This window comes from Lithobates pipiens, unplaced genomic scaffold (assembly GCF_037356315.1).
Source record: "Lithobates pipiens isolate NorthernLeopardFrog02 unplaced genomic scaffold, aLitPip1_a1.2 Scaffold_30, whole genome shotgun sequence".
Lineage (NCBI taxonomy): Eukaryota > Metazoa > Chordata > Amphibia > Anura > Ranidae > Lithobates > Lithobates pipiens.
The window spans coordinates 126,817,652-126,834,527 of NW_027507791.1; the positions used below are offsets into that span (position 1 = coordinate 126,817,652).

Consider the following 16,876-nt stretch of genomic DNA (forward strand, 5'->3'; position numbering starts at 1 on the left):
CTATGCACAGTACACATCCTATTGTCCACAGTCCATCTGAGGAGCAAGCAAGATAGGATGGCTAGGTTCCTACATATGTTCCTACATACATTCCTACATACGTTTCTACCAGGGGCGGACTGACAACTCATGGGGCCCCTGGGCAATAGGAGATTATGGGGCCCCCAGGCAATCAGAGATTATGGGGCCACACAATATACACAAACACACACACACACAGTATACAATCACACAGACATGTTTCTATTGGCTGAGAAAGTACTGGAGAGGTGGGGCAGCTATAATCTTGGGATTTTTAGACCAAAAGGATGTCAGTAAGGGACATTTCAGAGACAGATGTAAATTGTAAAAAAAAAACACAAATTTTGACATACTGTCCCTGGTTTTACTGAGGCTGGCACCCCTGATGGGGCCCCCTAGTGGCATGGGGTCCTCGGGCAGTGCCCGAGTGGCCCAATGGTCAGTTTGCCCCTGGTCCCTACATATGTTCCTACATACATTCATACATTCGTTTCTACATATGTTCCTACATACGTTCACACATACATTCCTACATACGTTCCTACATACAGTGGGACCATGAAGAATGAAGGTAGCCACCCCTAACAGGAGGTTGGCTCACAGCAGCCAAAAAAAGGAATCTTGAGATTCAGAGGAGATTGAGAGCAATAAAAGGTACTTTTCTGAATTATGAAAACATACTAAATAGATATTTTTTGTAAACCAGTGTTTAGTCTCAATTTAATTATGGTAAACATAACCCCCCAGGCCCCTCCTTAACACTACATATAAAGGAAAAGCTAGGTAGAATTTTTAAGTGAGTCAAAATGTAGAAAGCTATTTTAAAATAAAAGTTAAAGTGATATTAAACTTTTTTTTGTTTTTTTTTTGTTTAAAAATAAAAAACATGTCATACTTACCTGCTCAGTGCAGTGGTTTTGCACAGAGCAGCCCAGATCCTCCTCGACTTGGGCCCCTCCCTCCTGCTGAGTGCCCCCACAGCAAGCAGCTTGCTATGGGGGCACCCAAGACGCTGCTCTGTGTGTATATTCACCCATTCAACTGTGGCTCGGTCCACCCCCTCTCTCTCCTCATAGAGCCAATGGCATCCACTACTGTTTCAGCCAATGAGGAGGGAGAGCTCTGGGCAGCCAAGGCTCTCATACAACATTGCTGGATCGAGATAGAGCTCAGGTAAGGGGGGCTGCTGCACACAGAAGGTTTTTTATTTTAATGCATAGAATGCATTAGGATAAAAAAAAACTTCTGCCTTTAGAGCCACTTTATGCTATATGAATGGGAATAAGTAACAAATATTAGGTAAGTGTTATCCTAATTTGGTAAAAAAAAGGAAAAATTTGCTGGATGTAAAACAAAAACTTTTATGTTTTTAATTTTTAATAGAATAGGTAAGACTTCCTTTTTTATTTTTATGCAGTTTACAACCTATTCTATTAGTACCGGAAAAGGTAAGAAGTAATCTCTCCAAAGTTAGGGGAAATCCCTTGTTATGTTTTAGAAATTAGTCAAAATATCAGGTTTTCGACTTGCATAGACTTCTGTTGAATCAAGTCACAAGCCGCAATGAAATCGAAGGTGCTAATTGCACTGATCTGTGGCTTTGAATTTGCGCTGAAGTAGTTCAAAGCTGCACTGGTGTGAACCAGGACTTAAGGTGGCCTAGTAGAATTTCGTAGGATATATTCCTACAAGAGAGCTTGGACTTTTTAGGCACAACAACACAAAGGTTACAAAAATATAATTTTATTTATAGAAAATGACAAACCATGTATAAAATCACACTGATAAAATGAACCAATGAAGGGAATAAAGCACTAAATATAACTGACTTGTCGCTACATGGAATCTAACAAATAGATTTGCTGTATATTGACAGTGAATCAAAGAGTTTGGTTATATTGCAGTAAGGCCCGTTTTGCACTGGCACCACCCAGGCGTCAGCGGTAAAGCGGCGCTACTTTTAGCGCCACTTTACCAACGTTTTAACGGCGCCCATCAGCCACTAGCATAGCGGAATTTAACCCCACGCCAGCGGCCGACAAAGAGTTTAAACCAGCCACGAAAGGGTCAAAACCACCGCTGCAGCAGCGTTATGCCGGCGGTATAGCTGCACTGCCCCTTTGATTTCACTGGGCAGGAGCGGTTTAGGAGCAGTGTATACACCGCCCCTTCACCGCTCCAAAGATGCTGCTAGCAGTACTTTTTTTTGCGTCCTGCCAGTGTGAAAGACCCCCGGGGGTTTCACATTTGAGAGACGGCAGCGGCTGTTTCAGGGCGCTTTACAGGTGCTATTTTTAGCACTGTAGCGCCTATAAACCCCCCCCCCCCCCCAGTGTGAAAGGGGTCTAAAGTAATATCTTGCTCATTGTAAAGAAGGTAACGGTAATTGAGAAAAATTATCAGTACTCTTACTCAATCTTCAAAAATTGGTATCAGCGCATCCCTAGTCTAAAATTAGTTTGGAATTGACCCGCTGTTAAGCCCCATACACACTATCAGTTTCTCTGCTGATTTTTATCTTCAGATTTACCAAACCCATGTAGTGCAAAGGCCTGCCTGATTGCATGTAAATGGAAACTCCTAAGCTTTGACCTTATATTATATGGTTTTGGTAAATCTGAAGGAAAAACTCAGCAGAAAAACTGATAGTGTGTATTGGGCTTTAGAAAATTAAACAAACGTCCTGAAAATGATAATCTTTTTACAAAATTCTACTAGTGTATGGCCATTTTACCACTGTTCCCTGTGGCAGCTCAAAATTGTGGGATTTCCAAGTTTCCTAATTTCTGAACCAGACACAGTGATTACCAGGACATAAATCTCCCCGACAGACAGCAATAAACACCTGGCAGGGGTACTTTACACTTTAATTAGACAAAGTAATCATAGTAGATAGTAAGAACTGGATGTAGCATATACATTTTATTTTCATGATTACCATTTTTCAAAATGATGGTCCTTTCTAGGGACAGAAAATTAAAGTGACAAGACTATCCCAATTGTATTATGTATTTTATCATTAAACACAGAAAGCTGTAAACGAAAATATGGTTTAAAGAACAGACAACCTTCCATTCTATCAAATTGGGCCTTCCTTTTATGAAATTTTAAAAAAATAGATTTTTGCTAGCAACACAATTGGGTAAATAAAGTGCATATAGCTTCACCTCATTCATTTACTAGGCAAAGTGACCATACAGTCCCCAGAATGAACCACCCCATGGGATCTACAAGAGATTAAGTCATGCATGTGTAAGTGAGCCTACTAATAGTGTCTAAGTATTTTAGTATCTTAACTATGCCTGTGATGGATTGGGGCCGGTGCACAACAGGATCACTCCATAGAGATAACAATAGCACCATGACACATTTCAAAGGAAAATCTCAGCAAGAGACATTGAGTGGGGGAGGGGTAAATAATGTGGGTGGAGGAAAGTTTCAGCAGGTGACATTCTGAAAAGGTCCATTGGGAGTATGCATAGGGCAGAGAAGACCAGATAGATTCCAAGGAATGGAGGCTCGCTTTGTGACAAGCATAGCAAGATCTACTCATCCAAACCATAAAAGTATATATACAAGTCAGGGCATTGCATGCTCCTTTAGGGAAAACCTGAATGTTGCCGAATTTACCCATTAGCATAGCAAGACATTTAAAGCTGAACTTTAGGTAAACAGCTAAATACATAGATGATACTTCTGACTATCTAGTTCTGAGATGTACATAGCTCTATCACACAGTGCAGTCCAGTCTAGAAAGAGAGGAGACCTATTTTTCCTCTGCTGCAGTTTACTAAAGCCTCGTACACACGATCGGATTTTCCGAAGGGAAATGTGTGATGACAGGCTGTTGGTGGAAAATCCGACTGTTTGTACGCCTAACCAGACTATTGTTGGACAACTTTCTGCGGGCAAATGTTGGATGGCAGGTTTATACATTTTCCACTGACAAATTTGTGTTGCCGGATTTTCGTGTGTACACAAGTCCGTTGGACAAAAGTCCAAAGTACAAACTCGCATGCTCTGAAGCAATGACAAAGCGGAAGTGGTCAGTCTTGTAAACTGGCATTCATAATGGAGAATTAACATTTGTGGCGTGGCAAATTATGAAATCTAGAAATGCACATTCTCTTCTTCTTTAATGGGATAATAATGAAGCTGCTTTGCTGGTGATACTGATGGAGTTCTGCTAAATGTATTTTCAAAGCCTTTTTTTTTCTAGTGATATCAAGAATAATATTATTATGCTTTTTCTTTTTTCTTTTTTGGTCAATTTACCACAAGACCATTATCCCGTAGTTTTTAAGCTCAAAGATACAACTATGTTGGTGTCCCTTGTCAACTTTACATTGTATTTTTTTTTTTATTTAACTGCCTACTCCCAAACTGTCATTTGAAGTAAAAAACAGTGTGCATAAAAAAAGAAAACAAATAAAATTAGACATGCTATCTGGCAATAGAACTTAACCAAAAAGTGCATTCTATGCATCCAAAAATATAACAAATCAAATCATTATTATTCAACCAAAAAATAAAATAAAAGCCTCATGCATGTGTCCAGCTTCTTAATATAGGGGTCAACAATGCCAAGAGTTGGTGAAAGCAGAGGTCCGTCATCCAGAGATAATTCTAAAAATCATTTGGCTTATTCTCCTGGAGCTCCCACAGCAAAGGCATATGACATAATTGGTCACGATTAATAAAGCAACCGATTTTTGGTCCAAGAATTCCTCCTACTCCTGTTCCTGGACTGGACTTGGGTCAAAGCAATAACTCAAAGGCCAATAATAAATAGCACGTTATCTCCTTCGATTCCGCAAAATGTCTGGTTGACAAACGGCTGTTCAGAAATGAACTGAAAAGCACGAAATGAAAAGTGCAAACTGAAAAGAGCTAAATGAAAAAACGCAAAATGAAAAGCACAAATCAACACTCACCAAACTTCTACTAATACGAAATTAGCAGAAGGAGCCCAAAGGGTGGCGTTAAAGAGATGAAAAAACACGTAGTACGTCACTACGTTCGTGTTTGTTGGCTGACAATTCCTTGCTGTTTGTATGCAAGACAAAATCCAGGCACACGCCTTTGGACAAAAGTTGAGGTTTTGTCTGGGGAAAATACGATTGTGTGTACGAGGCTTAAGACTGAGCTGTCTCCCCCACACCCCGGCCTATGACTGGACAGTGAAAGGAGTAGAAAGAAGACAGGCGAGTTCATCTCTCTGTCAATCTTCTTTCTCCTCCTCTCAAAATGCTGCTTGCTAACACATGAACGGATTGACTCCTTGTGCTGCTTCCTTTACTTTTAGTCTGAACTCTGCTGTATAGAGAATGCAAGTGGCTAATACAAGGGAAATTCAATTACTTACACTGCTTGCCTTAAAAAAATAAATTTAACGATATATTAATACAAAGCCAAATGAGTATGTGACCTTTATAGACAAAATAATGGACCCTAACAAACTAAATATAAGGATTATGTATACATATCAAAAAACATACAAAACAAACAAAAACTGCACATAAAAGATAACCAAAACCATCTAATACTCCTTGAATACAGGTTCTTGGTGGCTCCCCTATATGAGTTGCTGTAATTTGGATGCAGTTTGCATTTTGCAGGAGATAACCCGCTTCTTTAGGAAAAATTTCAGCAAGAACATTCATGGTCAATAGTCAAATACATCAAAATAGAAACACATTGAATGGTCCTACAAATGGTCATTATTACCCATATAATGCCACAGAACAGTCCTCCTCATTTTCCAAGATAGTCATTAGTTCTTATGTAATTGGAACTAGGTATCAATAGTCAAATTGTATAGTATGCACTTAGTGATATACAAGGTATTATATTAGGTAGGTAAAGAGGTTCCCACCATGTCGTTCCTTAGATCAGCATGGAGTGAGATAGATTCCCGCCAAAATAGATATGAAAAATAGGAAATTGGAAGGAAGGCCTCAATGAGAGACCCTCGTTTGGTGGACCATATAGTTCTTTCATTGAGGACTTCCTCCCAATTTCCTATTTTTCATATGCGACCTTTATAGCTGCTTGGAGTTCAGCGTTGGGATTGGTGGGGGACAGTAGGTGATCTGTCCCTAGGTATAGAGAAACACACTTTCAGGTTGAACCCAACAGAATATTTAGTATTGTGCTGTGTGAGGCAGGCATGGCATTACAGTAGGCCTCCTTGAATTGTCACAGTGAATAATTGTTCCACCCACATTGGGTGACACAACTGATGTGATTGATGAACTTTATTATTTATTTATTTTTTAAATGATTTAATATTAGTTGAACAACTGTATGATTCCATTCTTATGGCCTATATTGACTGCTTTTTGTGACACTTTTATTTACAAGGCAGATAATATCAAATTCTGTTTTCATACATGAAGCATACGGTCTTCTACTCTAATGGCCCATACACACGATCCGAAAATCGGACGAAAAATACTGCTTTCAACGCGATTGTACGATAATTGGATGGTTAGTACAGAGCTTTCGAGAGCGATCACGACAATTCATCCAACATATTCGATCAGATAAGCATGACAATTTTCCTTGTACGATAGCAGATCGAACAATTTTTGTTTAGTCAGTACAGTTGTCGTCCGAAAATACAACACAAATACATTACAACACATGACATCACTTCTGATTTTGTTTTCTGTCGTGTTGAGAATTTTTAGGACTTTAGTAACCTATTCAATTTCTACTTGCGACTATTAAGCAAAAGAAGTCAGACGATCTGTTGCCCGATTTTCGAATTGTATATACGGGCCATAACTCCAGTACAGTCCAACACATCTGGGGGGATCTTCTCATGTTGAGAGTATCTGTATATTGTAAACACATCACATAATGCTTACATTGTTTTTCCATATACCTCTCGGGTCTCCTCATTCTGTTTTCTCCTGTGCCCCCCCTTTCCCAACCCTCTTCACTGCAGCCCTCCCTAGCACACTCTGTATTGTGTAGCACTTATTAGCCACAATTAAATGGACAATATGAATTTAGTGCTTTCTCCGAAGCCCTCCTCAGCTCTGCTTTGCAGCAAGATGATTAATGCAAATACATATTACTTGAGATAACCATTTAACCACTAATTTAGCCAAATTTATTACAGCAGTTAGAAGGTTTTCCATTCCAGACAGACAGAGACAAGGACACAGTAAGGGGACAAGGGGCTGCTGAGGACATACTGCCCCCTCATGGTGACGTGATGGAACTGCCCTCTGCTCGCTGTCTCTTATGGAAAGATTTTGAGACACCAATGTAATTTCATGGTTAATTATTTTTCTGTGAACATGCTACTCTGTATGACGGTTCTGACTACCATGCAGGCAATGAGGCATTATGCTCATTAACATTTATGCAGCATGTAACCCATATCGCTACACATAAGGCTTACATTTAACCAGTTGCTTCCCGTTTGTGAGAATCCTATGTGTACATAGCCCTGTGATAAAGCGCAGTTACCTGCTCTGGAATTGTTTTTTGCTAAATCCACAAGCAATAAGATATAGTTCTACGGAGATATGATAAATATCCTTTTTTTCACATAGAAACGGAAAATGATCTATTAGATCTTTGTCAGCAAATCCCCCCAGTCCTCCAGCTTTACCAATATCTATTTGCAAATACATCCAAGCCTGTAAAAAAAAAAACTTGTTAGGGACTTGAAGAACACTGTCATCATTTCAGCAATTTCTTGAAAAATACTTTTTTTCTGAGTATTTGGCCTGGATCAAGCATGCAGCAAGGAAAGTCAGGCTAAAGTCTGAATGCCTAATTGGAGCATTTGTTGTGGGTTGGTGACTTAGGGAGTAATAAAGTTGATGGATCTGGTGGCACTTGAAGCTCCCATTTTAAAATGATTAGACATTAATGGCAGCTTATAACATAGAAGAGTGATGGCAGTAAAAATACCACGTTTTCTATTGCATCTGCCCCATTTAGCTATTTATTTATGTATTCTTCTTTTTTCTTTTTTTTTCTTTTTGGGCTGAGTAAAGCCCCATACACACTATCAGATTGTCTGCTGATTTTTTCCATCAGATTTACCAAAACCATATAATATGAGGTCAAAATCAGCAGACAATCCGATAGTGTGTATGGGGCTTAAAGGTCTGTGTGTGCCCCAAGCTTGTTTGAATCCACTTAGACCCCTTTCACACGAGGCGCTTTACAAGCGCTACAGCGCTAAAAATAGTGCCTGTAGTCCTTTGTCATTGGAGCGGTGCTCTGGCAGGACGGTAAAAAAAGTCCTGCTAGCAGAATCTTGTGTGTACACCACTCCTCCACTGCTCCCGCCCATTGAACTGAATGGGCACCGCTGCCGAACCGCCGGCAAAGCACCGCTGCAGCAGCGCTTTGCGAGTCATTCTAACCCTTTTTCGGCTGCTAGCGGGGGGTTAAAACTGCCCTGCTAGCGGCCCGAAAACCCCTGCAAAAATGACTGTAAAGCGCCGATAAAAATAGCCAGCGGTGCCGACACCCCAGTGTGAAAGGGGCCTTACTGTTGACTGACTCTTTACCTCTCCTGATTGTCTATTCCAAGCATCAGCTACACAGTTGCTAAGTGAGTAACATTTCTGCCTAGCGGCACTGGGGTCATCAGTTCAAATCCCAACCCCGCCACTTCCTGCCTGGAGTTTGCATGTTCTCCCTGTGCGGGTTTCTTTCCACGCTCCAAAGACATGCTGCTAGGTAAATTGGTTCTAGTATGTGTATTTATTAATGTGAGTTAGGGACCTTAGATTAAGGGTGTCAAATGGTGGCTCTCCAGCTGTTGTGGAAATACAAGTCCCATCATGCCTCTGCCTAAAGGTGTAATGCTTGTAACTGTCAGCCTTGCATTGCCACATGGGACTTGTAGTTGCGCAAGAGCTGGAGGGCTGCCAGTTTGACACCTGTGCCTTAGATTGTAAGCTCCTTAAAGGCAGGGACCGATATGAATGTATAATGCATATGTAAAGCGGTAGGTAAATTGATGGCACTATATAAGTACTTGTAATAAATAAGTAAGTTACTCATTCAGTAAAATAATACTTTGTAAGATTCGTTTTCAATACTTCCTCCTGCTAGTTTGGCAGTAGGTGTCAGAGGTGTGATAAACATAGTATTTAGTGGTATTTAGAAGCTATAATAGAGTAATATGTACAAGTATCAAGTCCTAGGAGAAGATACATGAGATAAAGATGATTTTGTCAGGTGGCTGATATTTCCCTGCTAATCAGCTGAGAGGAAGTCTATGGAGGAGGATAGGGGGAAAACTTTAGCACTTCACATCTTTTGAAGTTAGCTGTCTGCATTTTTTTAAAGTAATTTTAAAGGGATTTTTTTTTAAAAATAACAAAAATTCTATACTTACCTGCTCTGTGCAATGGTTTTGCATAGAGCAGCCATGATCCTCCATTCCTGTGGTCCCCAGCAGGTTCGACCACCCACCCACCACCCTTTTCTGAGTGCAAGCCACCTGCTATGGGGGCACTTGTGCAAGCTAATTCCTGAGCCACACTCTATCCATTGATATACAGAGCTTGGCTCCGCCCCTTTGGCTCCTTTCTCAAAGGCTGTGATTGACAGCAGCAGGAGCCAGTGGCTTCCACTGTTGCCTCTGAGGTAGTAAGGGGTGAGAGCTGGATCAATATCAGGCTCAGGTAAGTATTGGGTGGTGAAGGGGGGGCTGCACACAGAAGTTTTTTTTACCTTAATGCAGAGAATGCATTATGGTTAAACAAATACCAATATAATCAATATTGTGGAATTCAGATATTTAAAGGACAGCTACATTTTTAGTAAACCCCCAGCCCACCTAGTAAAATCCCTACCTTTCTTCCTGCTCCTGCAATCTTCACTATGGAAAATGTCCCAGCTGGGTTCTTTCCTACTGCTCACGCTTGCTGCAGCCTCAGTCATTCCTATGGGTAAGCTGTAGCTGTATACCAGCTGGAGGCCGTCATGAGAATGGATCATCTATAGCAGAGGTCTCAAACTGGCGGCCCCCCAGAGGCATTGCAAGGCTGACAGTTACAAGCATGACTCCCACAGGCAGAGGCATGATGGGACTTGTAGTTTTGCAACAGCTGGAGGGCCACCACTTTGAGACCCCTGATCTATAGGAATTAATAGGTCTGTGATATGCATGTCCAGGAGGGCGAGGGCCCAGACATGGCATATTCCTTGCAAAACCTGTGCTGTACCAGCCAGGTTGTTGGGTTATTCAGGTTCCCTTTTGGAACAGGCAGGAATTAAAGCAGACACCAATACAAGAAACTCACATTCCAAGGGTAGGTTCTCCAATCCCGAGTGACCTCTAGTTCACAAGTAGAATCCAATGAGGGTTTACATTTGTAAGGCCAAAGTGAATTCCCACTGCCTTTGATATGAGTGGACTGATGTGAAAGCAATATATTTTCATTAAGGTGATAATGTCACACAGGGGGTGTCACTGCAGATTTTTGGACCACGTCTCATCAGCTTTCTAAAACTGCCAGCTAAATTGAATATTTGCTTGGTGGAGCAAATAATGGGGCCCACTCGGCTGTAGCACCAGTGGAGCAGATTTTATATTACTTGCCCATTGCTATTTATGAGCTTTGTAAATGACCCCAAATATCCTTTTCTCATTTAACTCTACATCCATTCTCTTTTCAGTCACTTTTATTATCATCACCGCATTTATTTCTCCAACTTTCTTCTTTTTCCCCTCATTTACACAAATCTTTCCCTCTGCTGTCTTCACATATTAACTTCTGTGGTCTCTGGTCCCCCTCACCCCACCTTTCCGACTGGGATTTTGTTCTTCTGAGAGCTGCAAATTCTCTCTGACAAGATGAAAAGAAAGTGCTGTATTTTCTGACCTACTGGAATCCCCAAAATGAGCCCAGGGATCAAAGCTGCACAAATACCTTCAAATAACCTCTAACAGGCAGGCAAAGAGAGAGAGACTTGGAGTGTTATCCTGGCCGCAGTTGTATTCAGCATTGAACTCTGCTCTTTCTCTGAATGGCTCTAAATGTATGAATGTACCTCATATTTCAAATCACATGCACTCCTGTCTCTGGTACTTCTGCTCTTAAAGTGGTTCTAAGGCAAAGGGGTTTTTACTTTAATGCAATCTCTGCATCAAGGTAAAAAACCTTTTAAATGTTGCGCCCCCTCCCCACAAAATACTTACCTGAGCCTGATCTCAATCCAACACTGTGCCTGAGAGCAGCGACTCTCCTCTCTCTTTCTCCTTACTAGACATGGAGGCAGGAGCCAATTCATGCTGCTGCTGTCAATCAAATACAGTGAGGTAGGGCCGAACCACACTATGCGTGTCTATAGACACACACAGCACAGGTCAGGAGCAAGCCCGCAGTGTTTGTCTCCATAACAGCACCAGTTGGGGACCTCAGAAAGAAGTAGTTTGGGGCTGCTCTGTTTAAAACAGTTGCACAGAGCAGGTATGAATAACATGTTTGCTACTTTAAATAAAAAATAGCTTTAGTAACGTTTTTTTACAACACCTTGGATGAATGCACACATAATTTTGTTTGATCTTTTATCTTTAGATTAAATAATTTATTTGCTCAATAGGTTCTTTAGGTTATTCCATAATTGTGTTTGCTAAATACATGAACACAATAATCCTCAGTGCTTTCAGGCTTTTTTAAAAAAAACATTGCAGTAAAATGAAAGTGGAAAATAATTGTTCACTTACAACATTCATGTTATAAATTGTCCAGCCTGTTTGATTCCCACTTAAATTGGTTTTACAAAAACTGGTCAATATTGATCTTTACCTGATAAAATGAAAAACAAATATGGGCACCATTAGGCTTTTTTATACATGCATTTAGTTGTTTATGAGCAGGGCTGCCATTAAAATCATGGGGTCTCCGTACAACCTACATGACAGGCCCCCCACCCCAATACAAACCCAAACAACACTCTTCAGCAGCCCCAAGTTCAAGCCCCACAAGCAATATTTTTTTGTAACTCATTCCTTGTGGGTGGTGGGGAGATCGCTAGTAGTAATTGCCAAGAAGGACCCCCCCAAAAAGACTTCTCTGATTTAACACTGCAGTCATGATCCATACAGGTGGCACTATGATCTTCTCTAGTGACCGGAGAATACTTCTTCGCTTAGCCCTAGTGATAATCCTATGCACAACCACGTTACAGTGCAGATGAGACTCTAGTGTGACGTCACTCACTCTCCTGCAATCCAGCAGGCCCAGGCCTCCCTACCAACCAGGAGAGTCCTGGAATGGGGGTACTGCCTGTAACCCAACCCCACCTTACCTCCCCCCCAATCTGTGATGCTGTTTTTGAGCAATATGATGGATAGGAGTATAGCTTGCAGTAGATGTACTGCATTGTGGCCAATGACCATTCCGGTTTCTATTTCTCTTGTAAAGATCAAGTTTGGCTCTGCTTCTTCCTGCCTCCTAACGTTATTTATTTAATTGTTAAAGGCATTTATATAGTCCTGCCTGACATGTTTTTTTTTTATCAAATAGTTGAAATGGGGTGCCCTCCAGACAATTTATACAGCACTTCACATACTGTACATTCACTTCAGCTACTGCACTCAAGGAGCTTACAATCTAAGGTTTGTCTGTCAGATGCATACATACTTAACATAATTATACATGCATACATAGTTTAAATCAGGGGTAGACAACCTCGGCCCTCCAGCTGTGGTGAAACTACAAGTCCCATGAGACATTGCAAGACCCTGACAATCATAGGTATTACTCCTAGTGGCAGGATAGGATGGAGTATAGTAAGTATTAAATATTTAATTTTGTTTAAAACTAAGGGTTCCAGTTGATTTGACAAGGCAAGGGTGGGGCATGGTGGAGTTTTGGTGGAGTAAATGGGTAGTCCTAGGGTCAGTCTGAGCTAGGACAGCATGGACCGAGATTCTCCCGCCCTCCCTCCCGTAATAATTTGGCTGGTTTTAATTTGCTTTTCATTAGGTTGTTGCATTCAAGTTCTGACTCATTGCTCATGGAGTGAGTGGAATATGGGTATTGTTTTGTGGGGTTATTATGTTTTGGGGGATGTTTTTCTTGAAGATCATATGTCGTAGCAGTTGGCAGGGGTCTCAGGGTCTTGGAAGGCAGTGACAGGTAAAATTTTGGAGAAGGAGGGGTGGGGCCCATCTCAGGTATGGGTGTGCATACCCTGGTAAATTAATGGAATGGTTTAATGAGTAATTTGGCTGTATCGCGGGTATCTTAATAGTAATAGTCCTCGAGCATGTGTAGTTTGCGGGTGAGGGCCCTGAAGTCTATTTTGATGATAGATACAGCCAGTCGGTCGAATACAAGTTGCCTTCCAAGGCCTTAGACTTAAATGAGGTTACTTAACTCCCCTAACGGTATTCCCAAGCCTGGCTCGGGGTGGAAGTTTTGTACCAAAAGCGGTAACCCCGAGCCAGACTCGGGACCGCATCGCTGAATGCAGGAGGAGATTACTTGCCTTCTTCCCTGGATCCTGCGATGTCCCCCCGCTGTACGAGCGGCTCGTCCTCCTGCGAGCGTTGCGACGCACGGGGACGGAGATCGGCGCCAAATTCAAAAAGTAAAACACACAGTATACATACAGTATAATGTAATCTTACAGATTACATTGCTGTATGTAATTATTGCACATCCCCTTTGTCCCTAGTGGTCTGCCCAGTGTCCGGCATGCAGTTTTATATTATAAAAAATGTTCTTTATGCCTGGAAACTGGAGATTGTCCATAGCAACCAAAACTGTCCCTTTACATCAAAAATGATTTTAGACCAGCTAGAAAATGATATATTATATATATAGTTATATTATTATTTGGTATAATTATTTATAGTTATTTATTATATTATAATTTATGATTTAATTTTTCAAACTTTATCATACCCGGGATGTCTGCTAGACTCTGGTTTGAACAGATTTAAGAGACGTATTACTAAGGCCGCGTACACACGGGCGGACTGTTCGTCCAACTTTGTCCGCTGAACAGTGTTTGGGCGGACAGTCCGCTCGTGTGTGGGCTTTCAGCGGACAGTTTCAGCGGACAGTTGGACGGACAAGGTTTTTCGGAAATTCCGAAAAACTGTCCGCTGAAACCTTGTTTGAGCGAACAGTCCGCCCGTGTGTAGGCTTGTTCGTCAAACAAAGTTGCGCGCATGCTCAGAAAGGATTTTCACGCCGAAAGCTATAATGCAGTGTATAGGACGTCGTATTTTTCGTCCCGTCGTACGTGCCGTTCACGTCATCGTGCACGGTTTCAGCAAACTGTTCGTTCGTCGTGTGTGGGAATGTCCGTCCATGCTAAGTTTGAGCGGACTGTTTGCCGAAACTGTTGGACGGACAAAGTTGGGCGAACAGTCCGCGCGTGTGTACGCGGCCTAAGAATTGCAGGACTACAATATAAAACGCCAAATTTTCATGCAAAATAATTGTACCGCTTTCAGCACCCAAAATCTGAAATAATCATACCGCCAGGGAGGTTAATGTACTGAGATTGGGTTAGTAATTTCAGATATTTAAATTAAGTATAAGATGTATTTTGATAATTAAGTTGTATTTTATTTGTTTAATAAAATGGCTGCTATGGCCTTTAAAATGCATAAAGGAAAATATTTGTGGTCTGTTGTTTATGGGGATTACAGGCATAAGGTAAAAGCAGCCGAAGTATCTGCAATGCCTCAGTCATGTATTTAAGTGATTAAATTTAAAGTCCAACTGGTCATTTAATGTTAGTCCATATGTTGGGACATAATAATTTAAGTGTACTCATATGAGTGTGGGACATGTCCATGTTTGACATTTTCCAACCTTCACTGGAAACATGATAAGAAGAATGTGACTGATTACTGTGGGCAGGACAGACAGTTCTTTCTTCATACACTTTCAGGTGTGAGACCTGGGTTGTTGAATAAAAACCATAATATATAACAGCAAATAGCACCTGATTAGAATAATAACTGGTACTTAGAGCAGATCTCAGGACTTTTCTTTCTTTTCAGTGTTGAACAAGGGCCAGTGTGTGACCAAGTATTATCGGTGGATGCAGAAGAATGGTGGCTACATTTGGGTCCAGTCCTGTGCCACCATCGCAATCAATGCCAAGAATGCCAATGAGAGGAACATCATCTGGGTCAACTATATCCTCAGGTAACCTCATACCTTGGGTACAAGCTCCACCAGACTCAGTATAACTGACATTTAACCTCTTATATAGCATCACTGACATGAGAGCACCCTTGTTTTCATCTGAGAAGGTAGAAAGAAGCAGCAGCTGATAAATTAGAACCAGTGTAAAAATTAAGAAAACTTGGAGCCAATTTATTTTAAAGTTGCAACTTTAAAGCAAATTTTACACAGTTGTTTCAAACATTTTCCTCTCTTTTCCATTTTCATCATATCATACAGCAGTTGAATAGAGATTATGGTGATACATACTGTGTCAAACTATTACTGTGGAAACACGAGGGTTGGTGCACTAAAGGAGTAGAGCATGTTCACTTTGCAAGGGAATGTTTATTTAGCTTTGAATTAAGTTAAAATACTGTACACTTAGCCTAGAATATCCGATCAGGTGCAATGAAAATTGAAGAAAAAAAGCATTTTTTTCTTGCACATGATAGGGTGACTGAAGTCAGCATAGCTTCACCTCCTTCACTAAGCTTTGTGAAAATGATCTTGCTACATATAATTCACATTGTAAAGTGAACTTGCTATGCTCCATTAGGCCCGATTCATACCTATGCAGGTTGCATTATCCAAGTGCATTTTGCGTTTTTCAATACACATTTTTGATCCACTGAAGTCTATGGAACCAAAAACCAGAAAAAAGTTCCTGGTCCTTTCCATAAAATGCACATATGTTAATCACATCCATAGGAAACCATGTATATTTCCTCAAAACTGAAAACGCACTAAAAACTGAATAAGTATGAACCAGACCTTAGTATATGTGGGGATGATTTGTGGGATTGTAACACCTTGTTGGCCTTTGACTTATTTCCAATACATTGATTTCAAAATATGAAAAGAGAGACATTTGTTAACGGGGTTCATCTCATGCTATACGGCTCAAGTGATTAGCTGGTATTGAGCCTTAAAATTTCTGGAGATGATTCCAGTACGCACATAGTCCACACACACAGCATGTTCAGCAGTGCATGTATGTCATATACTTCAGTGTCAGGAAGACTTCACAAACAGTTAAAGCCTTCTAAACATATTGTAAGGGACAACAATGTGGTGCAATATGTGTATTCCTGTCATTTGTGTTATATTGTTTTGATAATCATTGATGCATTATGTTAAGGTTACTAATAGTGCGATTCACATGTTTGGACTATCAACTTAACAAACTGCTTCCTTGAAACAATTGTGTTAAAATATGCATTGCTTCTTGGATAGACATAGTTACATCAGTCACTGAGATGCAGAACAAGAACATTGAGTGTTGCTCCATGGTTACTACACCCTTTATTCATTCTAGTCATTCCTAAATATGAGTCTTGCCTTCCTGAAAAAGAAGCCAGACACTACATGGAGCTATGTATGTAGAAAGTATATGGTCTATGACTCTACACTCTTCAACACCATTGGAAAATGAACTGTAACAGTGGTGTGTCATACACCAAAATTTACACTCCTATCTTTCCTCCACTGAGAGACAACATGACTCATGGACCAGAAACTACATTTCTGGCTTTCGCATATTCAGGACATTGTCAGATCTTTGCAAGTGCTAGAAAATGTTGCCACAGTTTATTTTCATGTATTTACAACATGCTAAAGTAAAATTCCTATGCAGTAATGACTTAGGCCGCGTACACACGGGCGGACTGTTCGCC

The 16,876-nt window shown here is 40.8% G+C and overlaps 1 protein-coding gene across 8 annotated transcripts in view; it reads left to right on the forward strand.

The window, feature by feature from the left end:
• NPAS3 (neuronal PAS domain protein 3) overlaps nucleotides 1–16,876 on the forward strand; it is a 623,665-nt gene that overhangs the window by 591,844 nt on the left and 14,945 nt on the right. For all 8 annotated transcript variants that reach the window (XM_077464822.1, XM_077464823.1, XM_077464824.1 and 5 more), the window contains one exon: nucleotides 15,035–15,182. In XM_077464822.1, the coding sequence (XP_077320948.1) occupies nucleotides 15,035–15,182 (148 nt within the window). The remainder of the gene's footprint in view (nucleotides 1–15,034; nucleotides 15,183–16,876) is intronic.